At 40.9% G+C, this 24,974-nt stretch overlaps 2 protein-coding genes across 2 annotated transcripts in view; both read left to right on the top strand.

Moving 5' to 3' along the window:
- Positions 1-3,141: 3,141 nt before the first annotated feature.
- On the top strand, positions 3,142-16,068 carry nploc4 (NPL4 homolog, ubiquitin recognition factor). The gene is made up of 17 exons (XM_005725693.1): positions 3,142-3,339; positions 3,965-4,045; positions 7,522-7,631; positions 7,780-8,007; positions 8,085-8,133; positions 8,212-8,306; positions 8,382-8,505; positions 9,007-9,186; positions 9,333-9,419; positions 10,664-10,735; positions 10,824-10,950; positions 12,848-13,008; positions 13,157-13,228; positions 13,333-13,425; positions 13,919-14,035; positions 14,368-14,470; positions 15,687-16,068. Exons 1-17 carry the CDS (start codon positions 3,325-3,327, stop codon positions 15,845-15,847), a joined length of 1,875 nt encoding a protein of 624 aa, XP_005725750.1. The 5' UTR covers positions 3,142-3,324; the 3' UTR covers positions 15,848-16,068.
- A 7,856-nt stretch (positions 16,069-23,924) lies between these two features.
- The window catches only part of rnf213b (ring finger protein 213b), a 32,597-nt gene continuing 31,547 nt past the window's right edge, over positions 23,925-24,974 (top strand). Inside the window, exons 1-3 of the mRNA XM_005725937.1 lie at positions 23,925-24,026; positions 24,116-24,870; positions 24,948-24,960. Coding sequence (XP_005725994.1) covers positions 23,925-24,026; positions 24,116-24,870; positions 24,948-24,960 — 870 coding nt within the window. The remainder of the gene's footprint in view (positions 24,027-24,115; positions 24,871-24,947; positions 24,961-24,974) is intronic.

Raw genomic sequence — 24,974 nt, 5'->3', positions numbered from 1 at the left:
AAACACATGCCGATTACATTCTTCTCCACGTGACTGTATTAGCAGAGCCGGACACAAACAGAGCGCACGTTCTCATAAATTAGCACAGGCATCCGCACGGACACCTTTGATACCGAAACTTGTCCTGAAGCGAGGTTCTTTAAAAACCACTGTCACGTGACCAGTGACGTTTCACGTCATCAGCCCTTCACTGCAACTTTCTTCGGTTTGAAGCTTCTGTTAATAAACACTGTTTATTAAACGGTCCCAGAAATAGCTGATAAATCAAACGTAATCTTTTTTAAACACTGTTATAAGACTAGACAAGACTAAGAAAAGAAAAAAATAAGACGTTTGGGACCCCATCATCAGCTGCGAAGCTGCAGCAGGTGTGTTTTTAAGTGAAACTTGTCTAAATCTGTTAAATACGTTTAAACTGGAAAGTGTTTGCGGAGTATTGTTGGTGTGTGGGTCTGCATATGTCGTGTCTTTTTAGTAAGTAAGTAAGTAAGTAAGTAAACTTTATTTATTAAGTGCTTTTCACAGACAGGCAATCACAAAGCGCTGTACACAAATATTAAAATAAACAATAAAATCAATATACAATGTAAAAGATCAAATGTAAATAATGTAAAAAAAAAATATAAAATATGTAGATCAACAAAAGGCTTGTTTGAACAGAAGAGTTTTTAACTGTTTTTTAAAAGAATCCACAGAGTCAAGCAAACGTAATTGTAGTGGTAAACTGTTCCACAGCCTTGGTGCAACAGACTGAAAGGCTCTGTCCCCACCTGACTGATTTTAGAATGTAGCTCAGGAGGAGCTATGATCATGGTCTCGGTCTTGTTAGTATTTAGAACAAGGTAGTTGCTTGAAAGCCAATTTACCATTTTATTACCAGCTATTTAATTCAGAGACGACACTGAAGACTCAACAACTTGTTAACTGAAGTTAACAACAAAAAGTTAATTTCAGTGTATGACAATGATGTATTTATTAATTAGAAATTAAAAACGGACACGCAGTCTTTTCAGAACTTTTATTGATGACCTGAGATTGAAACAGTAAGCCGCGTCAGTGTTTAAGTTGTATTGCCTTCAATTATCCACCAGATGTCGCTGTTATTAGTGACATTTTTTAACTCCGCTTTAAACCACTGAATACGTAAAAAAAATAATAATAAAGTAACAAAAATATGAAAAGGAAAAACATGCAGTGCATGATCTTCACACCACAGGAAATGAATCTTTTCTTGCCGGGATGGCTTCATTTTATTTATATATGGATTGTCTGCAGGCTGTGCAAAACGCTGCAGCTATTCACATGTGACACCATTGCTACAGTCTCAGGTACACTGGTTTCCTTCCCATTTTAAGATCCTGGTCATTTAGAGCCTTGCATGGACTGGCACCAGTCTACATCTCTGATCTGCTACAGCCCTATGTCCCTGGCAGGTCCCAGAGGTCATCCGATCAGGGCTTACTTGCTATAAAAAAAGACTAAGATGAGAACTAAGGGTGATAAAGATTTTGCCACTGTGGCCCCTAGGTTGTGGAACTCTCTCTCCCAAACCTTAAGAACTGTGGACTCAGTAGTTGTTTTAAAAAACAACTCAAAACTCACCTTTTTAAAACTGCTTTTGATTAATTTTTGCCTGTTTTATATTGTCTGTTTTACCATTTATTATCTGATATCTTATGTGCAGTACTTTGTGACTCTGTCTAGAAAGGTGCTTTATAAATAAAATTTTATTTTTTTATTTACATACAGTTGAAGAAAGTGACTCCAGCTTTAGGTTCATACATGCAGTTGTAATGTTGTAATCATAAAATTTGTACTCCAAATACATTTTCCAAACTACACCTTCTATAATTATTCATAGTTGGACCACTGCTCTACATCAGAACAAACATCAGAAGCAGTAATGAGCTCACTGATTGTTCCATGCAAAAGTTTTATGGCAATTTTTATTTTAATGGAGAGAAACAGAATATCATCTAGAAAAATCCCGAAAAAAACAAAAACACATTACATAAAATCTGTAAACTTGTCTGGATTCTGGATCCCACGATTGGAATCTGTGTCAGCAAATCAACACATTACTGATACTTCTGATCGCACCTTAAGCACAGCTATTTAAATAATTCATTTCTGCCATTACAACCTCTGGTCTGACCCAGGGCAGTGGAAAGTATTATAGCATTAAAATATTAAAATACAAACTTATTTAGATATGACAAAACAAAGCTGGTATTTTTTTAATAGGAAGGTAGAAAAAATATCTCACATTTCTTCTTTAAACATTATAAAAACCTTTTACAAAAACATATTTCTTTCTCCAAATCAGGGAAAACTGATCGTTTGTTTTCCTGCATTTCCTGCATGCTTACCAACACAAACCACACAGTTAAAGACACTTTGTGCAGTTTTTCTTATATGTGGACTTTCATGTGCTTCTTCAGATTTTCCTGTCGTGAAAATTTTTTATGTTTTGTGTAATTTTTTTAACTTTGTTTGTTCGTATGTATTTGTTTGGAGTACAAAACGCTGCAGAAAGTACAGTAAGTAACATAAAATCACCCTCCTTTGAACCTACAAATAAAAAAACTAAAAGTAACTGCGACATAAAACAGCAAAAACTAAGCAGAATATAAATTATCTGATTACTGACTACTCAGTCCATCACATCTCCTTTAAATGCTTAATTACTGCCCTGTCCCTTTAAACACTGTACAAAAGCTTTAAAAGCCAGAAATTCCACATTTTCATGCCATAGTGTTAAAGAGTTTAGGGTTTGGGCTACTTTTCATCATCTTAGACCAGACAGTAGTTTTATCCATCCCACATGTTAAAACAATGCTTCATATTTTATGATAGTATATTTTTTAAATGAAAAATGTTAGTTATTGTTAAGAATTCAGAAAGCAGAATAAATTTAAGATAACGTTGTGCACTTACAAGGAGGGCTCAAACATGCTGTAGTGAGCCTCTATCTCTGAAAATGTTCTCAGGAAGATTTTGTATCCCACCTTTCAGCATATTTAATACTAAAAAGGATCTGACTCGGGGGGGCTCAGGTGGGAGGCAGTCACTGACGGGAGAAAAAGAAAGAATAATAAAAGTGGAACCCTTGTTTCCAGCTCAGTTTCTTTGTTTCGACCGTGGTCGCTCCGCTGTGGGATCGCTGGGGGCGCTAATGTGTGCAACACCCGGTGTTTGAGTTGCGGGATGGAGTTTCGCTGACACACACACACACACATATACAAAAGCGTTACGGAATATTTGTTTTGACCCTGTCTGTCCACTAACAAAGCCAAATCTACCGGGCGCACCTACCCGAGCAGCATGGCCGAGAATATTGTAAGTACAGCGGCGGGTGGGCTCCGGCTAACGTTAGCTAGCCTGTTAGCCGGACTCCTGAGTGATGAGGCAGCAGAATTAGCTTGGCTAGCATTAGCAAGCTAACATGAGCTAAGAGTGACCAGGGCCTGTTTAGCTAGCCGGCTAATATGATAGCTAGTAGGCTAGCTGACGACATCCGAATGAAAAGAGTCATTGTTGGCTAACGGGAGAGCGACAATAACGGCCGGCTTAAAATGACTGGCATATTCTTTCCGCTCTTTAGCATGACAGTAATACGAATAGCTCGGTAACGATGGGAGCTGTGATGTTGCACATTCACCACGAAAGTGATATTTAGTTAGTCTGTGAATGGGCCAGTACACACTGACAGCTTTCCAGAGTAGTTCAATGTCAACATCGTCATGTTGCAGCTAAAAACCAGAGATTGATGAGCTAACGTTAACCCGACTTTTCTTTCTGCACTGTCACGGTTGTCATAATACCCCGACACTGACACCGGAGGGGGGCAGAAAGGGGGGGAGCTGCGTCCTGGTTTTGACTGACAGGTGTTTGAAATGCTACAATGGATTCGGGCTTGTACTGTAACGGCTGAATTGTGGGTTTATTTCTGTCCCTTCTTTAGATCATCAGGGTGCAGTCCCCAGAAGGGATGAAAAAAATTCCTTCTACAAAGAGGGAGACAGCTGCTGCTTTTTTAAAGAAGGTAATGTGGTAAATATAACAGCACTCAAGCATCTTGTTTTCTTCTGTGCTCTAAGGGCCGGTTTCCAGCCTCAGGATTTATCAGTTTGGCCTGGCACTCCAGTATAAGGGGGTCAGTTCAGCCTTTAAATGAAGGTGGTGGCTGACTTCTGAACAATGCAGGATTTTAATTAGTCATGGCTGCTGTCTTCTTTCCTAAGCCCCATTCTGCCTTTTTATAAGGATCCCTGCTGACAAACCCACTGAATAGCTAAGAAAACAGTTTAGTTAAAGACTTGTAAACACATTATAGTTTTAATTCAGCTGTAGATAGTATGCTTTATTTGATGTTTGCATAAGATAATAAAAAATGATCTGTGAATAGTTGTCCAGCAGTTACAAACACAATAACATCTAAGCCGGGGCCATCATATTCTGTTCTGCTTATGACCTCTTTGGGTTTCCGAAGGCGTGGGAGAAGATGAGGGAGAGTGCGCTCAAAACAGTTGTCCTCAGGTTTTCCAGATGTAAAGGAGGGGAAACAGGTATTTTCTGTAGCTTGTGTTTCCATAAACTGCCAGGCACCAGCACTCCTTCACCTCAAGGCTTTGTCAGCTCATCCTTATTATTTATTTTCCTGGAAGTAGTAACACCGTGTCCTCATGCAGTTGAAAAGTTACAAAATTCAGAGTACCATCCTAATCTGCACGCCCTCCCTCACTTCATCTCCAGTTCACAAAGATTACCCATGTTTGCTGCCTTCAGGGTACAGTGGTGCCACATTGTTTTAAATTGCTATGCATTGTAAAATTAAGTAAGAATAATAGACATAAAATAAAATGGTCAGTTTTTTGGCTGGAAGAATGAAAGGCTATCTGAAAGCCACTGTATAGTTGCAAAAAGACTTTGATCCAATAGAAATCTGGGAAAAAAGCAACTTTTTGTTTTGACCTTTTGGTGACACCATGTTTCAAAAGGGGAGATTATCAGCTCTCTCAGTGGTTATTAGACCCATTACATGCAGTTACTTGTGGCCAAAACAGCAGGAATGTTATTCTTGATGCTTCAAAACAGGTCTTTTTAAACCAAAGGGCTATGATATGCTAGTCATGTTGATACTGTCAATCATAAGGATGTACTGATATATGAACCAAATATAGTCATTAGCTGATATTGGCATATCAGCAAGTAAGATGGCATTTATCCGCATCAGTAGCTGATATTTATCTGTTGTGTCACATCGGTCGTGTGCTGGCAAAAAAGCAGAGAATTTCCCACTCTCTGCTTTCCTCCACACCAGAACTGGATCCAAGCCTTCTGTACGTTATTTCCACAGTACACTGAAAACCTGTGGAGGCCTCTTATTTTTTCCACAAAGAAAACTGATTAGAAAATGTTTTATCTTTCAATCAGTACAGGAGTGTTATGTGTTGTGTGTGGGCTTTGTTTTGTTTTTTTTCCTCCTCTTGTGCCTGTACATGCATGAAGCTGTGTAGGAAGTGGTCCTCCACTGCTCCTGTGCGTTTTTGTGGATTGTGTTTGATGTTTTAGAGTCCAGGCATTGCTTCACATCACAGAAGGCACAGATAAAAGCAGATAATCTATTTTTTTATAGGACTTGAATTTTACTGAAGGCCTGTTAATAATTTAATCCACTTCCCCAAATCTAGTGCATAAAATACAGGAAATTCCTGTATCCATTTACAGCTGTCTGGTAATGTTGAACCCAACATTTGCACCAGTGGTGAATCACTGCTGAGCTGGACTCACATCAGATTTGGACAACTCCTAATTTGATGTCAGTCCAACTCTGCAGGACTGAACGCCCTTTGGTGTTTCAAGAAGTTTGGCTGACACAAACAGGCTTCAGAGATGTGAATTTGAAGACCTGCAAACATGAACTGTAAGTTAAAACTTTAAATCTAAAGACCTTCTTTACCAAAAAGGACAGAAGCCGGTGAAATGACAATAAAAAATGAAGTGATCTGCTTGATTGGTAAAATATCAGGTATTCAGGTGACAAGAGTCAGCAAAGCAAAAATAGGAAGTTTTAGCAAATTGACAACAAACGTGGTAAAATACAGTGTGAGGTAAGAATAAGGCACCGTAAGACTTATAGTAAAGCTGACCAATGGTATTACTCCCAAGTTATACAAGTCTCACTTACCAAAGGACTTAAGAGCCACTTTCCCCTCTGTTTCTGGGTAAATTTTTTCTGTTATGCTTCAATTTTACACATGAGGATGGGAAATAATTACGTTTGCATTTTAATCACTGTCTATGAAAAGCCTAAAATAGAAGCATATAATGCAGACAGAGCACTGCAGCAGCACCTCATCAAAATGCATTTGTTAAGGCAGGACTGTGTAGCTTGCAATTCAATGGAAAGTTTTCTCTCCGTACTGAAATGCAGCTATGAGCCAGACAGAAAAGAGAGGAGCTGAAAACAATGTCTGATTGTGTACTTTTCCCATAGTGATGAGATCTTACGCTGTTCTTTTGGTGTGTCATGAGAAAAGTGATCCCCAGACAACCTCTATGCTTCTCACTGCTCTTCTGTTCTCTGCTAATTTTATTAGTGTGGACTTTAAAGACGTCATCAACTGGTTTCGATGTTGGAGGAGAGAATGTTCTGCTGAGCATTCTTTCTCCTGAGAAAATAGCTTTTAGGTGGTTGTTGAATGAAGTACTTTTCAGACATAGGTGTAGAGTTCTGGAGTGCACCGGATCAATGCCACTTTCTTCCTCAAAGTGAGGAAATAAAATATTGGTGTTTAGCAAAATTCTAGTGAAATCCAGTTATCAGTTCAGTATATTTCATGTAAGAGAGCCATTAAAGACTAATCAGATTTGAAGTCAGTATTTTTCTCCTCTGTCTGTAACTAGTAAACGTAACAAGGTGCAAAATATGCAGCGCAACATGTCTCAAGTAAAACAGTGTTTATAGAATGACACAGAATACCAAAAATAACTTGTTTGTTTTTTTCACACAACCCAATATGTAAGTTTTTGGGGTTTTTTTACCATCAGTACAGGTTAGAGTCAACTATTTGGATTTGTGGAAGTTTCCTTTGGTTCTGTCTAAAGCCTCTTTATCAGATCTTAAAATGCATGTATGTGGAAAAAAGGCCCACACAGAGAAATGATCAGCATCCCACTGAGTGTATTACAGTTACATGATGTGATGTAAAAGTGCTACGAGGGAGACCCTCCTGTTCGATCCGCTCAGAGTGCCAACCATAAAGAGGTGTTCCTCCAGGCCGACGCTCTTTGCTAATCTGCTTTGAGTGATTGGTATCTTTTCAAGAGCAAACTGTCTTTACACAAGAACCAGCACATGTGATAAGAATTCACTCCCGGCAGCACAAGGCTTTGACGTTTATGCTTAATGATGAATTTAAAGTGTCTTGATGGCTATCAATGTTTTTGTTCCAGGCTATATGAAATGTGTGTCGTATCGATATTCTTGTCAAAATCCGGTATCTGCTTCTCCCACAGGTGGCCAAAGAATTTGGGTTCAACTCTAATGGGTTTTCGGTTTATCTGAACCGCAACAAAACCGGAGAGCTCGTATCCCAGAACAAAACCCTCAGCCTTCTTAAGATCAAGTAAGTAGAAACAAACAGACTTTAACCTTTAATTAGAGTCTGAATTTCACTCTTGCCTCTCCGGGGAGTGTTGGTTCCCAGAAATACTGTCTTCTTTGTCGACCTCCACAGCTTTAATCATCTTATTCTTCTCTCTCGTGTTTTGTAGGCATGGGGACATGTTGTTTTTGTTCCCTTCAGAATCCTCCACCTCCTCCGGGGAGGTTATGGACACGGCCACCCCTCACACATCTTCGTCACTACCATCCGTCTCGTCCTCTTCTTCGTCCTCCATGATCCCCCGGTCCTTTTCAGCGCCCCAGGTCCAGGAAGATGAGATCGATCAGTATCTGGCCAAGCAAGATGGCAAGATCTACAGAAACAGAGATCCGCAGCTGTAAGGAAGAGGACCAGCTGCACACATCTGACCTCAGTGCAGATGTTGGATACCTAATCATTCTTTTCTTGTTCCAGATGTCGCCATGGTGCCCTTGGGAAGTGTGTGCACTGTGTACCGCTAGAGGTAAGATATTTCATTCCTGTGCTTTGTTTCTTAAATGATGAATGTTAGGGCTATAAAGCATGTTTCTTCTGATTCCAGCCTTTTGACGAAGACTACCTGAATCACCTCGACCCACCAGTGAAGCACATGTCATTCCACGCATACCTTCGCAAGCTGACGGGTGGCGCTGATAAGTGAGGAGCTGTTTTTCATTTTCCAGTTTGGTTGCTCATAAAGTCAGACTCTGACACTGTTCTGATCTCCTGCAGGGGGAAGTTTGCTGCTCTGGAGAACATCAGCTGTAAGATAAAGTCAGGCTGCGAGGGTCACCCTCCCTGGCCGGAAGGCATCTGCACCAAGTGCCAGCCGAGTGCCATCACATTGAACAGACAGGTATGTCACGGTAGCAAGTGTTGGGAGAAATATTCGTTTACTTCTTTTATCAGCAAATATGACACCGAAAATACTTGAAGCGAACCTTCCTGTCCTGGGAGTACTCCATATTTCACCATATGAAAGATGGAATGAGCTCCAGAACCCTGAAGTGGTTTAGAAAATGAATGGATTGGATTACTCTGCAGCTGTTTTACTGAAAATGTGCCTATTTGCTTAATACTGCACACATTTGTAATGTTTTCTGTCCCTGTTAATAATTTAGATCACAGTAAAAGTTTCAGGCGCATTAAATGGCAGGTGTACATTACAGTTAGCTTCAGTACAAAGTGCTGAGCAACACTGGGAATTTAATCCCCAAGTATATTTTAGCATGCAGACTCCTCCTGAGCGGCTGCTTCCACATCTTCAAAGAAACTTGATCCATGTCTAAAAAAACCAAACAACAGTCCTGAGTATCACACCGTGTATGTGAATGTAGTTTTTCTTTTCCCCCCCCAGAAATACAGACATGTAGACAACATCATGTTTGAGAACCACACCATTGCTGACCGCTTCTTGGACTTCTGGAGGAAGACGGGCAGTCAGAGGATGGGCTACTTGTACGGCAGATACACAGAGCACACAGACATCCCCCTGGGCATCAGAGCGGAAGTGGCTGCCATCTACGAACCCCCACAGGTGGGACATTCTCACTGAGCGTATTACCGCCTGATTCTGCTCTGCAAGTGAGATTGTGTCTTAGTTTATTTGCTCAATAAGGTTAAAGTCCTCACTGAGCATTAACTGCATTTAAAACTATGCTGTTTTTCTCGGCTGTGTTTCAGAATGCCACCCAGAACAGCCTGGAACTGTTGGATGATCCCAAAGCTGCAGCCGTGGACGAGATTGCTGCCAAACTGGGCATGTGCAAGGTTGGGTTTGATTTCCCCTCAGTGCTCTGTTTGACCTCACATTGCTTTCATGTTTGCATACAGGCAGAACTATATGCATGCACATATATACAAAAAATAGATGCCTCTACAGTCAGACCTTAATCCAGTGAATGGATTCCAACTCCACCACTTAGGCTGCAGCTGGCAGACGTCCTTGTTCTGCTTTGCAGCTTTACTGTGCTCAGTACTAGTTCTCCTGGTAGAGTGGCCTTCCAGCTACTAAAGGGACTACTGTCAGTGTCGAGTTGGAGTCTGTCAGAGAGCTCAAGACACCTAAATGACCCTGATTAGCCTGTTGCTGCAAGTGGGGCATGGATGACCAGCTAGAAAAATCTGACATGAAACTTAAGAGTGTACTCAAAACAGGCAGTACATAACATGCCTGACCACAATTGTCCCCCAGAAGTCGAGTTAGTTTGGCGTGATCTCTATCCCCACCCACCCTCTTGACTCCAGCACTTCTTCAGTTAAAGCTGCAGATTTTCTATGAAAATCTCTTTAATTAAATAACATCTGTAAGGCCTGTCAGAGGTCAGCCTAAGATTAAAAACATGACAATAAAATAATGAATGGATTATTTTTAATGACAGTTTCAAAAATACCTTTCTCTGCACTGTTTTTAGCTCATATTGGGCTATTTTTGTAATCGTGGTGGTGAGTTAATAGAAAGCTTTCTATGGAGTTTGGTTTCAGTCTGATATCTCAGAGGGCACAGCACAGGCAGGCGTATGTCCAATCAGGTGTAGCTCGGTGTTTGGAGCTGTCAGTCATCTGTCACCACTGTTTAGTGGCTCACACATCATGTGTTTGGTACTGTGAAGCACGGTGACCTTCACGTGTAAAACGGGAACAGCGATGGGGAGACTCATGCTGTTGCTGTAATGATGTGTTAGTGTGGTGGGAGAAAATCATGCAGGGATATTTGGAGTATTGAGAAATACAAATTTATTTTGAAAGGTTGAAGAAGCACAAAAATATTTTTAAACTTCAAGACTCGGGCGTATGCAGTGATGTTAATCCTTGCATGTGTATGTGTTTTTTGCGTATCACCTGGTGTCTTGTGGTTTTTGTTTATCTAAGGGCTGTTTTTGTTCCATTTGGATAAAAAGATGAAACTTTGAGAATTGAGTTTAACTTATAGTTTTGTTACATCATGTAAAATCGCTGAATATTCGAGCAGATAATCTTATGAGTGGACATTATTATGTTTGCTTGTTCTGCAGGTGGGGTGGATCTTCACGGACCTGCTGTCTGAGGATACGAGGATAGGCACCGTCCGCTACTCGAGAAACAGCGTGAGGATCCATCTGACTCAAAGATGATCTGTTAGTCTTAATTGTGGTGTTTTCCTCTGTGTATCCTTAATGTCCTTACTTGTGTTAGGACTCGTATTACCTGAGCGCGGAGGAGTGCATCACAGCAGGATACTTCCAGAATGAACATTCAAATCCCTGCAGACTTTCTCGAGACGGACACTTTGGATCCAAATTTGTGACTGTGGTCGCGACAGGTTGGTACTGTTTTGTTTTTTTTCCCTTGTGAGTGGTTTATGAATGAGAAACAGGGGAACATTTTCTTCATTACTTTATCAATGCAGGCACGGTTACTTGATCATAAACCACAAAAAAGCATCTCTTCCCAAAATGTCCTTTTGGCTTTTCCAATGGGAACACAGTGGCATCAAATCCTCATGTCACACCCTAACTTGTCGTTAACATGGAAAATTATGTAGTGAAAAGCAGAAGGGGGTCGATGTCCTCTTATCTGCTGAAGTTATAAACATACTGGACAATTACGCAGGTAGATAACCTTTTTTTTTTTGGTCATATAAATCTACCACACCTGTAGAAAAATATTTCAGGTAAAGGTGGGCACACAGCAACTCATGCAACTGGATTTTTATTTCGTATTTGTATGTTTTTCAAATAGCAGAGCCCTTTATTTTTGAGCTGTTTCCGTCAGAGCCAGTAGCGTACTGCAGTTTGGGGGAAGTCGTAAAGTTTAATCATTTCTTTTTGTTTGTATCTGCTGTCGGTTATAGACCTTAGAAAAACATTCAGTATCTGCAGGTCACACTTCAGCAGGCTTAAAGTGATTTGGTGCAACTCTGGGTGTAGTTAAGTTTGTGGTTCAATCACAGATTACCTCAAGCCTAGAAACCTGCTTGACAATTTATTTGGGTCAGTCTAATACAGGGTGTCCAACTCCAGGCCTTGAGGGCCGGTGTCCTGCAGGTTTTAGATGTGTCCTTGATCCAACACAGCTGATTTAAATGGCTAAATGATCTCTTCAACATGTCTTGAAGTTCTCCAGAGGTCTGATAATGAACTAATCATGTGATTCAGGTGTGTTGACCCTGGGTGAGATCTAAAACCTGCAGGACACCGGCCCTCGAGGCCTGGAGTTCCCCACCCCCTGATCTAAACAGACTTAAATCATTCATTAATCTGCACATCCCAGAATGCAACACTCAGCATGTTGTAGCCTCTCCTTTCATATATCCATAGAACTCTTACAATCTTAAGAAAACTGGTTTAGGTGTTCAGTTTACAGCTTTACTGTAAGGTCTGTCAAGTGTTAAACTACGACTTAAAACATGTGCGTCCATTTGAAGCCAGAGGAGCCAGACGTTGTGCGGGATCAGGGATGAATGTTTTCACCGCCTTTTGTATTTGTTCCAAGAAAACACCCAGCAGTGACCTCAACACTTTTATTTGCATGAGTGAGGCCCCGGCAGCCAAAGCTGATGTCATGGCTACGCATCTCGCAGCAAGCAGGGGCGAAGTCCATCTGTTTTACTGTTTGTAAATCACTTGCATGTGTAATGCTAAACAGACTTTACACACTCACGCAGTGTGCATGCTTTCTCTGTTGATATTTTTAACTTCTCATCAGGTTGTCCTTGCTTATTAAGATTGACTTTATTCTGGCTTTGTCAAAGATTACATTTTGTGGTCAACTGGATGAATAGAAAGCTATTTAAGGAGAACTTAAACAGCTCAAAATCACTTTGTTTAGTTCAGCTTGAGCTGCTAAGGTGACTAAAAAATCGAGCATTCAGTTAGCAACATGCACTGACAAAGGGTGAAACGCTTAAGGTTCTCAGGGGAACCTGTGGATTATTGATGGTTGGCTTATCTCAGGATCCCTGATCACCTGATCCACTTTATACAGCACATCACATGTCACTGCTGTCTTTGGCTCTCTTGATAGTCTTGTGATTGTTGCACAGCTCTCCTAACGTGGGCCTTTGTTAGTGACTGGCAGTTGCCTTTGCAAGACTAGTTTTAAAATCATCACCATCCCTAATTTATTTGCAATGGAAATAATATTTTTGTTTTTCAGCGAGTGGTTATTATTTATTTATTATTATTTATTTATATTTCTCTGTGCTGTTTTATGTGCAGGTGGTCCAGATAACCAGGTGCACTTTGAAGGATATCAGGTGTCCAACCAGTGCATGGCTCTGGTGAGAGACGAGTGCCTACTGCCCTGCAAAGACGCTCCCGAGCTGGGCTACGCTCAAGAGTCGAGCCCTGAGCAGTACGTACCAGACGTCTTCTATAAGGTGAGGTGCCGTATAAAAAAGCTCTAATGTGATGAAGTGTGCATGTTTAAGAAAAAAATCAATATTAGGTACTTATTTTGGGGTTAGATGTTACTTATCAGCTCATCCAGATGTTGAGATTGATTTGTCTGATTTTCACATCCAACAGGACAAAGACAAATTTGGAAATGATGTCACGTTTCTAGCTCGACCTCTTCCCGTGGAGTATCTTATTATAGATGTGAGTATTTTTAATAATACTTTTTGTTTCTTTAGTGCAGCAAACTATATTCTGACACTAAATTTCCAGAAAACTTGTATAGAGAAATATTATTTTCTTCGCAGATAACCACAACTTTTCCAAAGGACCCCCAGTATACCTTTTCTTCTACGCAACGCTTTCCCATTGAAAACCGGGATATTCTTGGAGAGACACAGGTAAGTACTGTCAGCATGAGCTTGTATTTCCCTCATCCGATTCAACAAGGTATAAAAAGGCCATCAAAGTATTTGGTTTAAGGGGAGGATTGATGGTCCCAGTTTGGGAAATGGGTGTTTGGAAATTTAACTGATTTCTCATCCCCTTCGTCTTTGTACTATTTTCACGCTAATGCATAAAGACAGTCGCTCGTCCGTCCGTTGTGTGGCTATCTTCTACAGATAGCAGAGACACTGAAGAATCCATCACAAATCTGGCATTCCAGACAACCCACAGTGGAGGTTGTGGGCAAGCAGGGAACAACAAAATCCAATAGCTGAAAACACTCTTCATCTCCCGTGTTGTGGTAAAATCACAGAGTGTTTAGAAAGGAACTCTCAGACAGTGAATTTAAAAATAGCAGCCATGCTGGAAACTGTGTGGACATGCCTGAGTGACTGACTGTGAAGGTGTGGTTTAATAATTCATCTTGTTTTTCTTGTTTGTTTGCAGGATTTTCACAGTTTAGCCACATACCTGTCCCAGTGCACCTCCACATCATTCCTGAACATCGTGTCAGACTTTCATCTTCTCCTCTTCCTCGTCACCAATGAAGTCATGCCTCTGAGAGTAAGTTCAAAGCCTTGACGCTTTCAGGTTTTCATTTATTTCCCATTTGTAATGCAGACGATGGGTTGGACCGCATTCTTCTCCAGTCTGGAAGTAGTTACTCCTCCAAGGATGTTTTCACTCAGACCTTTCTGCTCATTTTCAAACCGGCCCATCACGACGGTCGCAAACATCGTTTTTCTGTAATGAACCGCTTGATCAGATTTGGATGTCCTACATAAAGCACAGACTTGCCAAACGTAAACTCTCTGGTGTACTGTTTTTACTTTTAACTCCTCAGCATCTTGAATGATTTTCAGCGGATAGATGAAAGCTTGTGTTTGTATCTGCAGGACAGCATCGGGCTGCTACTTGAAGCAGTGAAGACTTCTAATGAGGATCTGGCACAGACCTGGAAGAAGTCTGAGCAGTGGGCCACCATCGAGCAGCTGTGCAGTAAGTCAGGTTTTTATATGAACCACAGATTGAAATTCTGTTTTTGAGGGCCTGTAAACTTGGTGTCTTGATGGTACATTTCATAAGGTTCTCATCTGCACATAACCATAAATATATAGCAACATAACCAGCTGCCTCCCGGGTGAGTCTTTTCCTGCAGATAGACTCCACCATGTTGAACTGCAGCTCATTATTAAGCTTACATGCTCTTTCTAAAGAGCGCCTCAAATAAACCATGACTGCACAAAAAATGTTCGATCACACGTGTGTTTGATATGGTTGGTATTAAATATTACTAATAAATATGAATAATCTACTATGGTTAAGAAACGAATGTGTCTCTGGACTGACTTTGAACTGCAGCAGGAGGAAAGAAGCTGCAGACATTTCTATAAAGTGGAAAATCACTCAGATGGTGTGTGCTGCTGATTTGAGCTCATTAGTAAGCAGATTATTGGGGATTATTTAACTCAGCAGACCACAGAAATAAACTCTGCCTGCTTGTGACCTCTCCATCGTTACCACCTGTAATTTTCCAGGTTTCCACCAGTGTATTACAAGCTGTGTCTAAGGTGACGCCCTGTTAATACTAAGTTAGGTTGTAACTCGTTATCTTGGTGTTCTTGTTAATTGTTTTAACATCTATAGACAAGACTTAGGTTTCAGTTTAAAAACAGGGAGTAAAGAACCAAACAGATGTTATATCCGGATACTGTTTCAGCTGTTCAGCTGACTCACTTATATCCACTTATTACTGAAAGAATCCTGAATGGAAGTCTGTAGGAGAAGAAACAGCAAAGATGTTGGTAGCTTTTTCAACCTTATTTCAAGTGACAAGTTAATTATAAGATGCTTTAAGAGTGAGAGGACAGATGTGTTTCTAGGAGGATGTTGACTGTGTGTTACTCTGCCTTTGTGCAGGAAATGTGAAATGCATCTAAACATCTGTAGAAAGTTTTATTTTAATACTAGTTTAAATAGACTGCTGGTGCCACCATGAGCATGATCGGATTAACCAATCAGCTCCTGAAAATCACCCTGAAAGAAGTCCCTGCAGAGTAGCTTCCTGTAGTGGGAACGCTCATAAAGGTGTAGATCCACTCAGCTGTTGATCAGAGAAAAGATGGCGGCATATCTTCCCAGAGAGGCTGCTGCATAAAACCACTTCTACTCTTCACTGTGGTAATATCCTGTTTTTCCTCTGCTGTCCTTCCAGGTACAGTGGGTGGGCAGCCCTCCAGCTCTCTGGATTACGGGGCCATGGGCGGCCCCTCGGTTCCTGCCTCCTCCTCCGCCATGTGGTCCTGCCTCCACTGTACCTTCATGAACCAGCCCGGCACTGAGCACTGTGAAATGTGCAGCCTGCCCCGCAGTTAAAACCCTTCGCCCTCGGCCCTGCTTCCACACCCTTCACCGATCGAGCTCAGTCACTGCACCAGGACCAGCTGCGAGACTCTGACGGCGTCAGCGATCTTTTCTTTTCTCGCCTCGCGTCGAAGCCTCTGCCCTTCCCATCTCACAGGCTGCTGTGACGTGCAGAGGGATTTGCTCGTTTCCATCAATTTCACTGAGTCAAAATAAAGTTGAATCAGAGTTTTTTTTTTGGTTTGTATCCCTTCACACTGTTGCTTTTCTGAGAGGCAGAATACATTTTAGATAAAGCACTCTGTGGCTGAGACCCCTTTCACTCAAATAATCCCGCCGCCCTCCTCGGCTCAAACATCCTGCTGTGACTCAGGACAACAGCGAAGACTCGAGTGTTTGGATTTTTTCTCACACCAGTGCCCCGCTCACTGTCACAATGTCTTCTGGAAAATCTTGCTGTGTATAAATACATTTAAGAGTTGATACTGTTAATTTAATTAAGCTTTTTTCTTTTTTGGTTTTTTATCAGATTGTAGCGTATACTTTAACATTTTGAATCTTCAGAGTGGGCTCGGCTCCGTCAGGTTTTCATAGGTCTCTTTGATGAGCCCCTTAAAGTACAATCATCAGTCAAAGCTCAGACCTGGAAACGCTACGAGCTGCAGAGTAATCCCACTTAAATAGAGTTTCTATTTTCAGTATTAAATTTGAAAAGACGCCCTCCTCTGATCGAACACGTTGGTGATGATCGCCCTTTTTTTTTTTTGAATGAGCCTAAAGTTGTTTTTTTGTGTTGCTGGTTTTTTGTAGCGTTTGAATTTGGTGGTTTGAACTCGAGCAGGCACAATATGTAGCTTCTTATTTTATCAGCTGTATGTTCTGTGTCTCTGTTAAACTACATCCCCAGGACAACCACCCGCCTTCATTGTTCTCTTCACCGACTCGCAGAGTATCATCCGTGAGGTGCTTTAGAAACAACCGGTGCTCGCCACTTTCACCTCCCTGCCTGCCAGCCAGGGCAGAACTGATGTTCCTCCACTGATGGTCCCCTGCAGGTTTTCTTTTCTTCTTAATCACTCTGTGTGCGAGGGGTCGCAGGTGAACACGGGGGGGGGGGGGAGAAACACCTAATTTAAACCTGCAAACTAGATGGCACCACCTCCCAAAATCCACGTTAAACCCAGAGTCTGTTCATCCAATTTACAGCAAATTACTTTGCAGTATTATAGCAGGAAAAGCTTTGGGTGTATTAGTGATTTTTGAAATCAGTCCACCTGTATTTTACCTGCTTACACCGGCAGAGATGTCGGCTGTAAAAGAGGATCTGTGGAAGTAAAGGGAAGTTTGTGGTGCTCGGAAAATTCCCAGTACCTGTTAAAAATACCCTTAAAAGTCTGAACATCGCTGATTTATGACGATAGTTTTCAATTTTATTTCTGCATCAAATATTGGGACCAAGACATAGCATCATAAGAAAAAAACCCTCCTTTGTTCTGGTGAACATGCGGTGCTCAAATCTTCTCTAACATCTAAGCAAAAAAACAAAACCAACTGATGTTTTTTGTTAATAGTGTAGTTTAAAGGGAATTTTGGGGAGTTTGACACATGTGGCCAACGTTAGCTTTCACGACTTTGCATTTTTCTAGTACTTCTGGATGTTTTGACCTGTTTAATGCATTAAAAAGGGACACAAACACCATAAAGCTGCACAGTAGTTAATGTACACCATCTTCAGACTGTACATAAAAGATGGACCTAGCCACAATATTTAAGTCCCAGCTGAGGGTCTCCTCTGCTGCAACATTTGCATCTGGAAACTGAAAGGGACTTGTGTAATCTGTTTGTGACTCTAATAACAAACAAAATTTCCTAAATGAGCATCACGTGTTCAAGAAGACCTCAAACAATCAGCAGAAAACTGCTTAATCAGGTTTTAGATCCACGGAGCTTCTATATATATGGAAGTCTTTCTGAGTCGCCCCCTGCTGGCCATTACAGAGAATGCAGGTTTAAGGCAGCGCTTCTATGGCCATAAGCTCCGTCCACCTTTTGTTGCCACCTTATAGGTTTAGTTTGGGTGTTTCTTTTTTCCCCACCCCAACACTTTTTTTCCCCCCAACAATGGTCCACATTAATGAAATCAGTAATCAGTACTGTAGAGTTGAACTGCAGCTTTTGAAAATAGGGCTCTCCAGGTCAGAGGACGAGTCGTGGGCGCCAGATTCCTGCTATTTATGAGACGTGTGCTTCTTTGTAAGACGGTAATTCCATTGATGGAGTGAGGATATATTTTTAGTTGTAGATTGAGTTCTTTTCTTTTTGCCCGGTGGTATCATTATCGCCCCTCCTGAGCGTGATTTCTCTGATGTCATGCTGACAGACAGCGGTGACCTTTTCCTTTTGTATTGACCCGGGGGCCGTTTGCTGAGCAAGCATGCTCTTGGACTTGCAGCCGTTCCTCACTTTCCACAGAGCTAACTGAGGACCCTGAAAGTTGTATGGTGTTGACCTGGATTTGAAACAATAAAAAAGGAGTTGATGGAAAAATGCTGTCTTTGCTTTGTTGGTCTGCCTGGTTCAACGTAAATCGATCTCTGGAGGATGAATCTATGCTTCCTTTTTTTCAGTGGCACCAGGCTTATCCAGAGCCTTTCGGGAATCTTTTTCCTCTGCAACATTTTCCACGTACACCTCAGTGATCCTGATGTGCTCCCAGGCCAGATGACAGGTTTTCTCCAAGTATTACATCCTGATCAGATGCTGAACCACCTCAGCTGCCTCCTGAGATGAAGAAACGGTGACACCATACATTTTCAGAGAAAAATAATTTAAAATTCATTTGTGACATCGTTCTTTCAGAGCTCATGGTCATATGTGAGGGTTAGAGCATCAGTCTACTGGTAAATGGAAAGCTTTACCTTCTAGCTCGGGCCTTTGCAACTTCTGCGTGACTGGTGACTGCTGGAAAACCGTCAGTGAAGCCAGGCAGGAGAACCTCGCTGGGAGCCCCTCCTGAAGGCAGACCTGGGAAGATAGCCATGTCTTGCTCTATGGCGCTCGTGAAGAATTAACATGAGTCTGCTGGCCTGTGGACAACAGCCTTTATAATTTAGTCTTACATTTGTTTTGTAGACGTTATTTTATAACTAGGTATCAACTGGTTTATTATTTCCACACATTAAAACATATTTATGTCACCATGAAGGCATCTCAGTGAATTCCCATGATATGAAGTGGTATGTTTACATGCAGATAAAATGCTAATAAAGTGACTGTTTAATTGCCATGATTAGACCCTGTGGAGGCGATCCGGGTCTGGCTGGTCTCCTGTGAGCTCACATGGACAGCAGATGAAGAGCAGGAATTTTTAAGCTGACCTTAAAACATCAAAGAGCTCTGCTGAAGCTCTCAAAGGACTGAGATCATATTCCAGCTTTTACATTTTTACATATGCTGTTTTGTTTCCCTCCTCTCAACATTTTCTGCCTCATTAAATATTGTTTCTAAACTTGAGGTTATGCAACCCTCTTTTCTTCTGTTATTTTGACCCCTCAAACTTAAGAGTTAACAGAGATAGAAAGCAGGTTTCCCTCCACTGTGAAATCCTGATATATGATGCTCCGGCTGATGGGAGTGAGGACTGAAGACCCTCCCTCTGCTTCAGATTAAAAAGCATCAGTTTTATCCAGATCTCTTTGTTTTACCTCTGACTGCCAGAACAGGTGGGTTTCCTACACGTTAACTACTTCGACTGCTGTTTTCCTTCATGGCCTCACACTCGGTGACTGAGAGCTCTCAAGGGTTCATTTGTGTGTTGTTGGGCTTTTTTTCATCAGGATGAGAATCGCTGGAGTTCTGATCGTGTTGTCTGCAGCTCTGTGCATCGCTCAGAGACAGAAAACAAGCTGGAGACCGGAGTGGGATTACAGGAATGAAGGCAAGTTTAACAGCTCAGTGTTATCAGCTCGGCGTTACAGGGAGCTTTTTGAGAGGAAAACTCTACTGCTGGTTATATTTATATTTTCCATAGAATGTTAACCATGACCTGATCACACTTTGGAGCACAAATAACCATTAAAATATAGAATATTAGCATTTAAATGAAACTGAATTCAGATATTTATAGTTAAGCATCTGAAAATGTTTACAGTTTCAAGTAAACTCTTTTTACATACAAATCTGGTAGTTGAGTTACCATAATTTATGCATTTAGCCAAAAAGATTTGTTTCCTGTCTTTTTTAAAAGTCATTCTTTCAGCAGAGCTTTAGCTCATTTTACTTTTTTGTTTTTGTTTTTTTAATCTGACTAAATAAATTTCAAATAAATAAATACATTTCTTATAAAACCCAGATGCTTAGAATAAATGTTACCAGAAGTGTTTTCAAATAATTATTCCTAGTTTTCCTCATTTAATGTTTGTCCTGGTAATACTGAGTGAATGTTAACAGATCTGAAGGTTTACACATCAAGAGAGTTTTCTGCTGGAAGTTGTAAATGGTAAATCATCAATTCCAGTTTGTCAGCTATATTCAGCAGCTCGGGTGTTTTTCAACAGGATTTCAAGCATCTTTGTGATTCTGTGTGTTTTTAAGAAGAATCTCATCTACCTAACTAATGTTAAGGATTAGTTATCAAAAACCTTTCTATTCTGAAGAAGCAGTGACTCAGACCTTTTAAGAAAAAAGAAATCCCTAGCGCTGGAGCTCGTTCTCTGTTATTGTGGCTCAGATTCATTGGTTCTGTGAACTTAAACTTTATGTGTTATTTTAAAAAAGAAGTGCTGTTGAAGAGAAAAGACCTTCCCCTGATGTTCATCTGCTTCCTTCATTTTCAAACATGTTTTATAATTCCCGGGAGAGCCGCGTCTCCACTAAAATCTACACCCATGGCAAGTTTTACACACCAGCCAGTTTATAGAGAAACTCATCCACAGTCTATGAAAACTATTATTAGTTGCAGCTCTGCACTGACTTCCCCACCACTCTCCCTCCCTCTTTTACTTTTTTCTACAAGGTTACAATAATTCATGATACCTGTATGAATGAAGTCATGTACAGTTGTTGCTGATGTAATAAGTTCAAAAGCAGAAAATAATAAAGTTTGTTTTCCTGGCTTGCTCACCTGCAGCAGAGAGGGTGAAACCAGAGGATGTGCCAACCTCACGCTGGTTTTAGACAACTGGAAATACGCCATCATGACGCAGGTCAAAGATCTGCTGCTGCATGACCACAACACTGTGCTGCCCGACTATGGCAGGTGAGGTTTTCTGTTTTAGGGCCTTTTCTAAGTCTCCTGCCGCACAGTTACATCAGTCTGGGTGTTCGGGCTTTGCGTGTCAGTCGAAATGTAAAGAATAACTGTAACATTAAAAGGTCAGCTTTAATTTGAGCAGGTTTACACAGATATAGAAAGTAGAAACAAAATGCAAATGTTCTTGTTTCTTTTCTTCTAAATGTGACCACAATTATTTTTTTAAATTAACATTTGGTATTCAGTATGATTTCAAAGTAGCGACTGAGGCCATGAACTCATCAGGGCATTTTTCTTACATGGACTAATGTACTTGGACACTGCTTTCCACAACCAAGAGGTGAAAGAGGAGAGACAAAAAGAGGGCGCAGGGAAGAAATATAAAACTGAAACTGTTGGAGAGGAAAAAAACACTTTAATTTCTTTGTGTTCTTTCAGGATCCAGCCTCTGTCAGAAGCTCTGGGAGATCTTTACAAAGAGTTCAACTCCCTGAAGGAGCGTCTCGCTGAGCTCACGACCAAGTTTGATGGAGTGGAGGCTTTCGTGGACGATGTGAGATTAGGGAGGAGCCCTGCACCACTCCGAGGTGAACCCCGACCCCCAGGGTCACTGCCAGGGGAGGCGGATGGTGCTGGAGGTCGGCCCAGTGGAAGGAGGAGCCGGGTCATAATTCGGAGAATCAAGAAACCTGCCGGCTCACAGGACTGAGGATACAGCATCATACTGTTAATGCCGGGCCGAGACGGGGTTACATGTTTGTCTTATATTTCACCTCACTGTGCTTTCTGGTGCAAATCACATTTATAACTTGGACTTGAGAAGGAGAGACTGTAACATAAACTTAATTTACACCTTAACGTTTGAGTTAACACACATGTTAATATAACAGCAAAGAAAGCCCACTCTGAGTCCACACGAATCTGCACAAAAAAGTCTCAGATGTTGGACCAAAAGCACAAAAGTAAGAACATAAATAAAGTGCACTGTGTTGGCACTCTTTCTGTTTTGTTCAGTCCATAGTAATCACAACATGCTGCTGCTTATAGCATCTAACTAATTTTTCATAAATGGAAAATTACTATTTCCTCCAGAGGAGTTGTTATACTCTTCTTCACCAGCAGATGTCTCCCCAACATCACAGAGATCAAAACAGTGATTTAGTTGATTGAGAACTTGGTTTTCAATCAACTTCAATCTCGACATATTTGACTGAATACAAAATGGATTTAAACTTGTTGTGCTCAATAATATTAATATTAATAATAATAATAATGATGATGATAATAATGACATGGTTTGCTTATGTTCTTTCAAAATAAAAGCCTATTTGCTACAAGGATTGAGGATTTCTAACAATCTTCAATTAGTCAGCATCGGTGGTGTTTCAGTTTAGATTCTTCTTTACTTAGTTTTATCGGTGCGCATTATTGTTTGGATCACTTTTGTGTTTGTTTGTTTGTTTGTGCATTTTTTCTAGTTAATTGAGCCTAATAGCCTTAGTGCTACTTCACTTAACCCTTAACCAGGATTTTAATCAAGTTATCTACACATGCAGGAAGTTCACAGGTTCATTAAATAAAAGTTGTTATGAACAATACTTACCAATGGTTATTAATACCCATTCATCCATTCATTTTTTTAAAAGTGACGTCAGATACTATTAGTAGTAGTAGTAGCAGCAGTATCCTTTAGTGAGAATAATGTGGATATATTACACATATTTGATGTGATTTTTGTCTTTTTCTTCAAAATAAACCTTGTGCTTTTGTCACGAAGTAGTTTTGTTTTTTTTACTATAGAATAAAACATAATAAAGATAAATGTAATTCACGGTAATAATGTCAGTGGCTGGGTTTCTTTGTTTTGGTACTGAAAGTGAAACTTCCGATCATCACCTGAACGCGGCATAAGTTTCTTCTTTGCAGAGAGTCAGACAGAAACGAAACTGAAAAGGTTGCTTTCCGGTTTAGGGACTCTCAAGATTTTACCTACAGAAACAAGACGAAGGAATCTGTAAAGACTGCATTATCTAACCAACTACTGACCTAAACGGATTTTTATAAAACCGGGTAATATTTTACAAATACAAACGTATATGTTAGATCAATAATGGGGAGGTTGCGGGTAGGGTTGAGAGTCTGAACCTTTGGGGACGGTCCCTTGTGTGTGGGCGGGTCCATCAGGAAGTTAAGTAAATGTTTGTCTGGCAGATTTTAGTGTACGACTTGCGAAGCTAACATACAAACAGGTAAGCAAGCACATCATGAACTTTATGTATTTTTGTCTTTATTTAATAAATGTCACTTGGTTATTTCAGATCTTACGGTCATTCTTGTCCTTTTATCCAGTAATAACAAGCGTACATGATTATTTTTATTGTATTCTTATTACCTTTAATGCCACAGTCGCTTCTCAGCCTGTTTTTGTGCATCTCTGGTACTTTTTGGTAGTTTTTACTCCTTTTATTAGACTTTATGACGCTATTTTGTCAAGATCTGATGCTTTCATTTGCTGTTCTACTTCATTTTATCATAAATTAATTGTTATCATATTCATTTGTACTGCTGATAAGATGAGGCAACCTAATAGGGTGTTTTTGTGACTATTGAGGAAGTCATTGCAGAGTGTGTTCCATGATATGCTGTGTGCAGTGTTTTTAAGGTATTTCTGCTCTTATAAAGAAGATCAGTTGCACTAATTTTATTAACTGTAATGCAACAGCCTTGACCTGAATAGTAAGCCTCGCAGGGATTCAAAGCTGTAACTGTGCCTGTATTTTTATATTTAAAGATAGTTCCCGCAGAGCAGGGGCTCACCTGAGAAAGGTGTCTCTACAGATGGAGGAGGGGGGAGGACACCCCCACTGTGCCAGTGGGCAGCAGGTGCAAACCAAGGAAGCTGAGGATTCTGCAACCAAAAGACCACGGAAGACAAATACGGTAGACATGCAGTCACAACAAACAGCTTTCAGGGGCCTGTTAGTGGTGTTTGAGCCGTTGTGAAATATATAAATTAATGTGTGTTCCAGGAACATGGAGCTGGAAAGCCCGGCAGGAACAGTCGAGAGAAGGAGAGGAGAAGAAGGAGAAATCAAAGAAGAAAAAATGCTAAGGGAGAGGCAGATGTCAAAAGTGAAAACATACAGAAGGATCAGAATAAGGCTATGGAGACTGAAAGCAGCCAAACTCAGGACAGCGAGTCTTTAAAAACACAGCCTGAGCTTCCCCAGTCTGAAGACAACTTGCAAAAAGGGGAAAACAGCGGCGAACAACCACAGAAAGATCCTAAGATGGTGCAAGCTCAGACTCAAACAGGGAAGCTCAAAGGCTCAGATAAATTCACACAGACTCCAGTTGTTACTCAGAAGAATCAGGAAACGCAGACAGACTTTCCTGTGCCAAAACAAGACGAGGGAAAGGGTGAAAAGACTCAAGCCGCCACAGAGAAAGCTGCTGAGGTGCAAGAAGATCAGAACAAGCACACACCTGGACCCAAGCTGCAAGGAGACAGCTCAGTTCAGACTCCATCAGAGCAAAATCCAGAAGGAGGAGCATCATCATCATCATCATCATCATCAGAGCCAGCCAAGAAGCAAAGAAGCGAGAAGGAGTCAAAGCCTAAACAGGAGAATCCCTCTGCAGAAGGTTCAGGTGTTGCATCTCAAACTGAAGAAGGTGCCAAACAGAAGTCTTATGCCAAAGCTGTGGCTGGAGTGGGAGGGAGTGACAAACAGTCCACTGTGGCAGCCACTAACATGGCAGAAAAAACATCCCAAAGCACACGGTAAGACTGATTTTAACTGTTTATTTAAACTCTGGAGCTGAAGCTCATATTTAAACGTTTATCTTTTTCACTCACAGTGATCGAAGCCCAGTGAGACCTCCACC

This window comes from Pundamilia nyererei, unplaced genomic scaffold (assembly GCF_000239375.1).
Source record: "Pundamilia nyererei isolate P.nyererei 1_Seehausen unplaced genomic scaffold, PunNye1.0 scaffold00017, whole genome shotgun sequence".
Lineage (NCBI taxonomy): Eukaryota > Metazoa > Chordata > Actinopteri > Cichliformes > Cichlidae > Pundamilia > Pundamilia nyererei.
Note: the sequence above shows the minus strand (reverse complement) of the source record. Positions and strands in the feature narration are given on the sequence as shown.